We start from the raw sequence: 11186 nt of genomic DNA, 5'->3' as shown, positions 1-11186 counted from the left end.
GGCAGAAGTGGGTCACTCGGTGCCGTGTAAACAGCCTGTCTCTCCACAGCCTCTCCAGGTGACACCTCATCAACGTGCGCCAGGAGTGATGGCTTACACCCGTCTGCCTTGTCAAAACAACACTTCCTGGGCAATTACCCTGGTGGCCAGCCCACTGCAGCCCGATGGATGGGCCTAGCCACCACGGGGTCACCCCTCACCCCATAACTCTGCCGCCCGACACCGTAGCGCCGGGGACAGCAAATTGGCCTGTGCCTGTCCGCTCGCTGAGCCAGTCCTTGTCGGTTATCTGTAAAACAGGGAGGGAGGGAGGGAGGGAGGGTGGGACGAGTTCGGAGGATGGACATCTTACCTCTATTGGGAAGGCAGAATATTTGATGCGTGAATAGGGGGGAAAGGCGGGAGGGGAAGGAGGGATGGATAGGGGGAAGAATAAACTGATAACTCTGTGATGAGGGGCGATAACGTCAGGAGGGAAGCAGTCTGAGAGCTGCAGAGCACTGACAGATCAATCGTCACTCCGACAATCTGCATCCTGGGATCTGTCAGCATTTAAAACGAGAAAAGAGTGGGGAGTGGAGAGCGATGAAGAAGAGAGTGAGAGGAGAGAGAGGGAAAAACAGAGTGGGAGTGAGAGATATAAATGGAGGAGAGAGAACGTGACCAAAAAGAAAAGTCTTCCGAGGTAAATGTTCAGCAGCTCAATTTGGTGAGAGAAAAAACTTCAGAACAGAGACTGATTGCAGACCCCAGAGTCAATATAAGTTAGTTGCCTACTAGTTGGCCTATTACAATTATAAAATGTTACTTGCAATCCCGGAGCGTTTTCCAATTAAGAAAAGATTTCCCCCCCTAAACATCACGAAGTACCAATCCAAAAATGCTGTAAAGTAAAATAAAACAACCTGGAGACAAGAACCTTCTAGGTTTATTTTCTGGATGCATCTATATTTTTTGGGATACACTTTATGAAATAATATTGTAAACCGGCAGACTAAATGCTAAATAAATATACGGAACTCGAAATAATTATCTAATCGCTAAACGAATGATTGATTAATGCGCTTATACAGCAAAACAAACCAACAGGTGACGCGACGCGGAAATAGTTGTGTCTTTTGTTGTCAAGGAAACATGTAAACTGTTGGGTCTCGGTCCTCGGGTCCAGGGAGAATGGCTAGGTTGGTCAAGTTACAGAATGAGATTGAAAGAATTAAAGAAAAATATTTCACCAGAAACAGGTAGACATTTTACTTGTAGGCACACTTTGTAAGACGGTTAACTAAAATAACAATTCTTGCTCGGGCAGCGTTAACCAACGTTAAGTTGACGCTAGCAGTTTTCAAAAGTTTTCAGCACAGTCTGTACAGCTAGAAACAGCTACTGTGTGCTGTACTACAGACTACCGTTGTAAGGATTCTTCAGCAGTAGATACTGTAGTTTTGCTAACAACTGACTAAAGAAAGAGCAACAGTTATCCGTTTACTTAAGAAATTAAACGAAATTGGTCTAACCGCGTAAGCTTGTTTACATTTCTACATTATCTGTTTTGGTGTGCGTATGTAGATTCGCGGAGGAGAATAGACAGAGAGAGAACGAAGCAGCCATCAAAATCCAGAGTTGGTTTAGGGGATGGCAAGTGCGAGCGTATCTCAGGTAAGAGTTGCTGGATCAATTTAAGTTTTACTAATGTAACGGATCAATTTACCAAAAAATGAAAACAAGAAATTAAAGAAATGTTACATAGAAATCATAATGCGTGTAATGAATTTGTACACATTTTCTTCATCCCAAATAAAAATAGACCTTTAGTAAAACCTCACTGTCCTGTGTAGAGGCGCCCTCTCCAAACCGGAATGAACACTTACAGTATGAAATAACATCTTCTTTGGCGGTAGAGAGCTGTGCAAATAGCCAAGGGATAGAGAGACCTTTCCCGTTCTGTGACATGTACTGTGACCCCAACACCATTTTGCAGGGTCAGCAGACAAACTCCCAGACTGCAGGTTAATTCAGATTACTTTAGTTAATTGATCAATGTGTTAAGTGGCTAATTAGCCACAATTTGAGCTTCTTAAGTGCAACTCCCGGGTTACCATATTTCCCCTATAAGCATTGATTTTCTGGGCATATAAATGGCCTTTTGGAAATTGATGGCCTCGTTGAGCCTGAACTTGCAGTAGACTTGCATTTAGAGTATGTTTGATGATGAATACAAATGTCTGCTTGCTCTGGGAGCCATGATAGCTGGACATAATTGAAAAGCCTTAAGTAAAGGTTGCTGTGCATTGTCCTGTGTGTGGGGGTGTGGACTAGCTTTTATTGTGACCTTTCAACTCTAGGCAAAAACCTAATTTGGGAATTTCCACATAAAGAAAACGTATCCCGTGACAGCTTGTGCTTAGTCTTTCAGATTTTCTTTTTCATCAAATGATAAATGATTCAGTTTTTTGTCTTTGTTAAAGTATACGTCCCATAACCATTTCTTGCAGTCACCTACATTGGAAGGCCACCATTATTCAGAAGATATGGCGAGGCTTCAGAGCCAGGGCACGTTTCAGACAAACGGTGAAGGTACATTAGTTGCTGAAATGCTATGGATATATTGATTATGTTATGATAGTATAAGTTAAAATCTAATCGCTATATTTTAAAGCTGTAATTCTGACCTGCAAACATATAATTCACATATTAAGGAATACAACATGTTACGGTATGGAATTGCATCTCCGTTGCTTCTGGAAAGATATGCAGGAAGGGAGGTGGAAGGGTTTAGGAAAACACGGCTGTTTTTCAAAACATCGCCTCCAACTGATTCCTAATTGAACAGATTGTTGATACAAAATCCAATCCCCACTGCTCTCACAAATAATTTTCTCTGGATTGAGGTTTGTAAACAAATCACAACAGCTATTTATCACACCCTAAATTGACTGTTTAGTAAAGCATAACTGCCAGGCACATTTGGGAAGCGTTCAAGAGCTGGAATCTCGGGATAAACCCTGATTTAATGCAATGTAAAGGACATGTCACACAGACACGCAGTGTCTCTGGAAATAAAACAGGACTAAATTTAATCTTGCTAAATTATGAATACACAATATAATGTTTTAACCCCCCAAAAAATGTACATGCGTTATTTATTCCAGCCCTTTTTTTATTCTTTAGAAGTCAAAGCTCCTCATTACGCTAAACTTCCTCCTGTCTTTCAAGTCTTGGTCTTCTTCCCAGAATGTTCCCCTTCTCTGATGTCATTATTAGAGGAGAGATGTCTGAGATATGAATTCCGTTTATAGCCCTCTCAAGTTTGCTCCCATAAATTTGCCCCCAGTGGTCTGAGCGCAGAGAGATGAGGCTCTAGGCGAGGCGATCCGTGTGAATATTCTGGCCTTTGTTAGTCTATCCTTGCTGGAGCGTCATTGATTATCAAACCCAGCGGAGAGCTCTGGGCCATCATACATCTCCATTAGCTCCCAGCTTGACTACCATAGATTTTCTTGGCCTTGTCTGCATTATGTATTAAGAGAGGAGCCCCGTCCCCTCAATACAAAGTCTGACTTCTCTCTCATTCTCTGTTCCTCTTTCTCTGTCCCTCTTTTTCTCTCTCTTTCTCTGTCTCTCTTCCTCTATCTCTCTTCCTCTATCTCTTGTTCTCTATCTCTGTTTTGTTTCTCTTTTTTTCCGTCTCTGTCTCTCTTGACATTCCCCCATGCCCCTCTCTCTTGCATTGTCTGTCCGTGGTGTCTGTGTCACTTATTATGTATAATGTATAACAAGCTCTTTATCTCTGGGCTGCTGAGGACAGATCAGAGAGCCGGGACAAGGCGACAAAGATGTAACTCTGCTTCTCCTTTTGTTCACAGGCCGTATATTTTATCATGAAGATGAATTTCTACCACAAGATGTCCGTCAGGGTAAATATCAAACTGTCTGTTTTAGCATATGGAGAGTCCCTTGGTCTCTCAGTCTGATCCTGATAAATAGTACTGCAGTGTACTTTTATTACAGCAACAACGTCTCTTGTCCTATATCGGGGCCTCAGTAGAAATACTGCATATCCTGGATATTTGCCCGTTATACCATACAGAAAAGAAATCATCAAAGAAGGTTATCATTTGGTTTATAATACACAGTTGGTATCAATAAGTCATATTTAAAATTAAGTAATAGCATATCCTCAAACAGATGCATTGAAAATAAACTGAATAATACTAGATCTTTATACTAAGCCAATCAGGAGAGAGCCAACCCATATCACCAGAAACCCCATTTGACCACTTTAACAACTCCTACCACTCAACCTATAAATCAAATTCCTTTGCATTTGAGTGACGCTTTGGCACTTTTATACAAGGATATGACGTTGAAACCTTATATTTTACAATTCTGTATAGCCATTCTTTTCCACCACAAGTGAAATTGTTAAAGATTTTTTTTATGAGGCCACAAAATTCTGGCCTTTATTGAAGAAGGGCGTATTACCATTGAGCTGTTTGGACATTCACTAAAACCCCTGAAACTGAGGAAAAGTTTTATGATGGACAGTAATCCAAACAAATAAAGATTGCCGGGCCCAGGGTTTTAGGTAGGGTTGTGTTACAGGCTGCCGATGCAGCCGTCTGGGTCTGAGCGCCTGAGATCACTGGGCCAGAGGTTATAGGTCATGTCAGCACTTAGAGGAGAACAGAAGCTTCACAGCAGAATATAACCACTTTATTACTCCTGTTAAACACAGTGATATGTTCAGGAAGCAAGAATGGATGTCAAAACCTGATAAAATATGAAGAGGAAGGAAGAGTGGATTATTGGAAAAATGATTCTTGTAAAATGCTGGTGGGCTTGGAAAGCCCAAACATTTCAAATGAAACAAATAGTGCCTTGTGTTATTCTAGTTATGTTCCTAAGCACAGATGTTTTTGAGTGGGAACATTGATGTAAGCTGCGAGTGGTTTTGTCTTTACGGTTATGTTATTTTGCGTTAGTTTAGAGTGTAAGTGTCCCCTCTTGTTGAAAACAGCTACTCTTCATATTTCATAACTGCCTTATATCACAGATTAAGAAGGAACAAGGGACAGTCACCCAGAAACCAACATGTAGTAAAACCCTGTTCATGGTGATGACATTTTAGAATAATCTCAATAGAAAATGTTGTGACAATTTACTGGTTTAGTATTGTAGGGGCTATAAATAAAAGGGCCCAGTTAAAAGGCTGCATGCACAGGTCTGATAAACTCAGTCTCACACAGTGTATGTGTGTGTGTGTGTGTGTGTGAAGGACATCTCCACCCACCGCTTCTCATTGACCAGGAAAAGAAAAAAAAGAAACAATCATCTCTGAATCCCCTTGTGGCACTTCCTTTTCAATCAATTTTTACTCTATTCTTTTCTCTCTCTCTCTCTCTTCCTCCGATGTCTTTATCATAGTCTTTCTAACAAAGGCTAATGTATTAGCACGTTAATAGAAAACTGTGTTTACAAGAGGCCCAGGAGTTTTATTAGATTTAACCAGCCAATATGCATCATTGATTTCACTAGTCAAAAAAGGTCAACAAGAACTTTGAGTTGTGAGCCAGCAATTACTTTATTTAAAATTATCTATTGACTGCAGATCAATCGCAATTCTCATTTTGGTCTGTTTTTTTTCCCGTCTTCTTCTGGCTCTCCTCTTTTGATTATTATTTTACCTGTTATGGTTTAATCTCCAAATTAAAGTGAAGGACATCCGTTCCCCTCTGGTAAGAGATGGAGGTTCGCTCGTTGTGTGTGTCTGTGCATACACATGTCAAACCTGTGTCAAGTCAAAGCAACAGCTCCCATTGTACATAAAAAAAAGTGAAACCTGTAATAATAATACTTTCTATTTATATAGCACTTTTCAGAGAACCAAACTCCCTTTTAGGATACAACAGTGGACACAATTTAACAAAACTAGACTAAACAGAACAACACCAGACTAAACAGAACAACACCAGACTAAACAGAACAACACCAGACTAAACAGAACAACACCAGACTAAACAGAACAACACCAGAATAAACAGAACACCACCAGACTAAACAGAACAACGCCAGAATAAACAGAACACCACCAGACTAAACAGAACAACACCAAATTAAACAGAACAACACCAGACTAAACAGATCTGCAGACTAAACAAAACTGCAGACTAAACAGAACAACACCAGACTAAACAGAACCACACTAGACTAAACAGAACAACACCAGACTAAAAAGAACACAAAAATTAACAGAACAACACCAGGCTAAACAGAATAACACCAGACAAAACAGAACTGCAGACTAAACAGTACATTAACACACTAAACAGAACATCGGACTAAACAATATCTGACCAAATAAAAGCACTTCAGACTAAATAATAACAGACTAAACAGAACAACACCAAATGGAACAAAACAACATCAGAAAAAAAAAACGTGATGCTTTCTGGGATTCTTGGCCTCTCATTCTAGAAGATCCGTGTTGGTGTATTTCCCTGCAGATACAGCGGAGATGGAGAGGCTACTATGTGAGGAAATACGTCCATAATTACTACGCCCGTAGAAGATACATGGAGGGACTCATCCGCAAAAATGAGGAGATCAGGTAGAGCAAAAGGACTGGTAGAAGGCATTTAGATTGAAAACATTCATATTTCTCCAGAGATTAACCAATGTCAATGTTCTGTACACATGTCTATGATAAGTCGTATAGCACATACATTTTTCTTTGAATATAATAAATACTGAATACATGGTTTATTTATTGTGTAGATTTTATAAAAATGAATATAAAATCTATGTGGTTATTGGGATTTGTATAGAAGTTTGCCTTTCAGTACTGAGCACTTGATCACTGTTCCTCTTGGACAGGTTTTTGGGTACAAAAGATTTGTGAGTTATATGTCCCAAGGCACCTTGAGACTCGTATTAGTTAAGATGAAGCAGACTTCATGGTTAACAGAAATACACTGTGGATGCATGCCGGGCTGAGATTAATTGATCCGATTAATCTAGAGGCACCGGATATGATTGCTATACATGTCTACTAGTAACCTGAGAAAAGAAAAAGCCTTGGGTGAGGGGCCAGCAAACGATATAACAAATTAGCTCGAGCTTTTTGCGAGAACTCAAGCATTAGTAAAACATATTAGGCTCCAGGGGCTGAAAAAGATGCCATCGTTTATTTTTTGGGGAAAAAAAGGAGTTTAAATCAAATCTTTTTAGGTAGCTAATATATTAGCGTGTGGGGGATATCTTAAGGCCTTAGCTAAAATTAAATGTAAATTTGTTATGTGCTCCTTGGATCACTGACTCCCCCTCGTTTCCCTCCATCCTCACCTCCCAGGATAAGCTGGGAAGTGATGGGTGTGATAGAACATTTCCAGTGCCTTCTGTGACGTCAGTGCATAATGTCGTCATGATAACCCACAAAACCAAACCTTTCCTTTTAACCTTAACTGCTCTGGATGAGAGCGTCTGCTGGACGTCCAAAATGCTCCTGTGAACGCGATTAACCGGCCGTGTGCGTGAGAGAGAATGAGAGGGTTTAAGGGATGTGTAAGACATTGGTGTGTGTCGCTGCGGTTCTGTCTATCATTCCTAGAGAAACACCCACGCGCACGGCCATTGAACACCTCCCCTCCGCTGCTCCGCTACCGTGGAGAGGTCGTCCACTCGCCAGTTAATCACTTGTTTATTTAGTGCTTCTGGGGTCACGATCAATTAATGCAGCACCTCGTTTATTTAAAATATCCTTTCTGTGTTTGCCGGGGCCCCCTCGGATCGCACACTGCCCGATCACTCAACCCGCAAAGGTCTGCTTTTTAATCCAACGCTTCCTCCCTCCGCCCCTCCACCCCTCGGTCTGCCCGCTGAATAAATTATTCAAGGTTTTACTAATGGCTCCCATTTAGTGCAGGCCGACTAGCCTCGCATGCCAATGACGGGAGACGGCAGAATGGGAGGACAAGAGTCAGGACTGCCCCTCTCTACCACCCTCTCAGTCTCTCTCTACTCCCCCCATCTGTCTGTCTTACTCTCTCCCCCTTGCTCTGCACACTGACGGATCTCCCCATGCAAAATCATCTGTGTCATTTCATTATGCGCACTGCCCGACGCATGCACACACGCTCACTCTCTCTCTCTCTCTCTTTCCCTCTCTCTGCGTTAGCATGTCCATCTTCATGGAGCTGTCCGCTCCTGCATAGCCTAATGAAGTCAGGACCTCTCGGCACCACTGTAATTCCAGCAACTAGAGTTTGTGCAACGCAACAATTTATCACTTGTCAGGAAGACACTTAAAGTTGCGCTGCTTAATAAGGGCATCCTGCTAGCCTGGGCAATTAGGAAGGAGCCGTTTGCATATTTACTAAATGCGGAGTGTCATTGCCACCACGGCCTGTTGCCTGCATGAATTATTTCTCTATCTGCAATAAACAGCTGGGTAATTATTACTGCCATAATCAGATAAATTCTCTCTGTAATGTTCTAACGCGGCAAAATCTGTTAACTCATCGCGGGCTGAGGAAAATTTATGGACTTGGAGTGGTGAGGCTGGCTTTTTTTTCTGGTTGCGTGCTGCGTCCTGGCTCTCAGCTCAAGGACATCCATGAAAGGAGATCTAGGAGGGATGGTCCTCTAGTTAGATCAGACACGTTTCCTGACGCTACATCAGGGCTCGGAAGGAGTTCACATACACACTGGCTTTGATTGGTGGGTTTTGGCTCTGTGTGAAAAGTCTGTTGCTCTCCAGTTCAGTCGCTGGCTCTTTACGAAGTGCCTGGTTTTTTGTACAAGGGGAGAAGCCATTAAGAAATATTGCTTTTGGCTGTTGTCACTTAATATTTTTTTGGGGGCGTATTTGGTATTCTGATTGAAGCCTCACCCTGGATATCCTCAGCTGCCTCTTATGAAGTGCCCGTTACAGAAGGGAAAACAGTTCAAATATCAGGTTTAGCTCTGTTGTGTTTTGTTTTCACGGTTTTTGTGTTGTGATGTGGCTGTTGTGAAGTTGTCCTGTAGATGGTGTTGAACGTCTGTTTCCTCTGCCTTGTCTAAGCTACGGGTTGGTCAGGGAAGAGCCCTGTTCTATCATAGATCATAGGTCAGAGGTCAATATATTGAGTAGGAGTCAAATTCCAGCAGCTTAATGGACTCCTAAATATTCCCTACCTGCCAGCTATTGAATTATTTAATTGGAACAATTAAAACAGCCAATTGGGTCTCACTGTCATTAAATATTTAGGTGAGCCAATTAGCTGCTCCGATGTTGGCCTGGAGGACTGGTTGGCTGCCCCATCCACCCGACAATGCCCAGGTTGTGATTTCCCATCACCCCACTTCACTTGTGCTCGACTTGATGCCCTGAGATATTAAATATAGATGCAGCAGCTGTATGCATGTATTCATGCTGTAACAGTCATCATTGTCCCCACTGTGCTGAACAGACACTGGAATCTGATCGTTCGCATGTACAACATGGTGAGGACATTAGTTATCTGATACTAATGTTTTATTCAGAAATGCGCACATTTTCTTGAGGTCTTGGATTCTTTGAGGTATTTTGTAAATATTTGTTATTTAATGACATTGTTTTTGTTCATATTTTGTCATTTAAATACAGACCAAAATGACGATGACAATAACGTTATCCATGTTTGACGAAATCAAATGAGAACATACAGTGATGGCCTCTACACACAAGGACATGTTGGAAATGGGAATGCCAGTGTTAATTAACAGACATGTTGAAACAACATTCTTCAACAGCCTACTCAAGTTAAGTTGCTACAAAAGAATTATCAAACGATTTTAGTGAACACTGCTATGTAAACACAAACTGATATAAGGATGGACAACATCTCGAACTAATGCAGTATTTTTTTTCTTAAGAGACGTCTTCTCACAAACTTTGTAACTGCCCTTCACTTACCTTCATATTGGGCGAAACCTTCCGAAAAGAGAGACTGACCCTTAGAAAATATTCCTCGAAACTTTAGCCCAGCTTTGACCGAACTTCCCTCCACTATGATTTGAGTGTTGAGGACACAGAAAGGTCACGCGTGTTGGGGCTCTTGCATGCTTCCCCCTCCCCCGCCGCACCCCCCCCCATGCCCATCACACCTAATGAGGGTTGTATGTTCTCCTGCTCAGCCGCGACACAGATCGAGGTCCCTTCAGCCGTTACAAATCTGTTTGGCTTTTGTCCACTACACCGCAATTAATAATAAACCTGGGATATAGAGAGCCAAAGGTCACCAACACAGCCAGCAGCGTTCAGCACACACACACACACACACACACACCACACACACACATAACTGCATGGACGTGGTTGTGTGTACACTCAGAAACCCACATGGCACACACGAGGCGGTCTTAGACGGCAGTTAGAGCGAGAGCGGGAAGAGAAACTGAAACAGACTGTCCCACAACTTCATCTTTTCACATTAATAAGCAATTTCCCCTTGGCCAGCTGGCCAAATGGAGGCCACGCTACTCTGCATATTTCATTTATTTTCTAATTTAATCTTGTGTTGAGGAAGGAATGAAAACGCTGTGCTGCAAAGGGAAAGAGTGGTGATTTTTAAATGTCAATACTGCGGTATGTGTAACCTTACATTAGGACAGGTATGAATATTCTCCTTTGTGGGGCCATAATTGAAACCTGAGAGCAGCTTGGGAAAAGACCCTGATGAGCAATGGTTCCGTTTTTATTGCTCTTCTGGATGAATTGGATTGGCTTTTCTTTTAGTCTAATGTCTTTGTGTGTGTGTGTGTGTGTGTGTGTGTAAATGATTTACTATCTTGGTGGGGACCAAATATCCCTACAATGATAATAAAACAAGAGAAATGTGACCTCCATAAAGATACATTCTTTATCATTTGCAGCATAGAGTTTAGATTCAGGGTAAAATGTTGTGGTTACAGTTAGCAGTTAGCTTTAGGGTTAGATGTATTCTCTCAGTGGGAGTACACTGTAAAATGTGTGTATTTCTGTGTGCTTGCACTGGATTTATTATACTTGAGGGTACCAAACAATGGATAGTACAACATCTTAAGCATCTTTGTGGGAATTGTTTGCCAGTCCACATAGAAAAGGCTGCTATCAAAGGTGTCAGGTATGGTGTAAGAATTGCAATTTGGGTTTATGTTAGAGTAAGGGTTTGGGGTTCTATTTAGTG

The 11186-nt window shown here is 41.7% G+C and overlaps 1 protein-coding gene across 3 annotated transcripts in view; it reads left to right on the top strand.

Moving 5' to 3' along the window:
* Positions 1-1142: 1142 nt before the first annotated feature.
* The window catches only part of spata17 (spermatogenesis associated 17), a 54672-nt gene continuing 44628 nt past the window's right edge, over positions 1143-11186 (top strand). For all 3 annotated transcript variants that reach the window (XR_003782952.2, XR_003782951.2, XM_010879075.3), the window contains exons 1-5: positions 1143-1241; positions 1567-1656; positions 2493-2574; positions 3864-3914; positions 6504-6607. Coding sequence is in view for 1 of the 3 variants with exons in the window: in XM_010879075.3 (XP_010877377.2) it covers positions 1174-1241; positions 1567-1656; positions 2493-2574; positions 3864-3914; positions 6504-6607 (395 nt within the window). In the remaining 2 variants the exon portion in view is untranslated. The remainder of the gene's footprint in view (positions 1242-1566; positions 1657-2492; positions 2575-3863; positions 3915-6503; positions 6608-11186) is intronic.

This window comes from Esox lucius, chromosome 15, assembly GCF_011004845.1.
Source record: "Esox lucius isolate fEsoLuc1 chromosome 15, fEsoLuc1.pri, whole genome shotgun sequence".
In the NCBI taxonomy this organism is placed as follows: domain Eukaryota; kingdom Metazoa; phylum Chordata; class Actinopteri; order Esociformes; family Esocidae; genus Esox; species Esox lucius.
The sequence above is the reverse complement of the archived record's forward strand: the minus strand, read 5'-3'. Positions and strand labels throughout refer to the sequence as shown.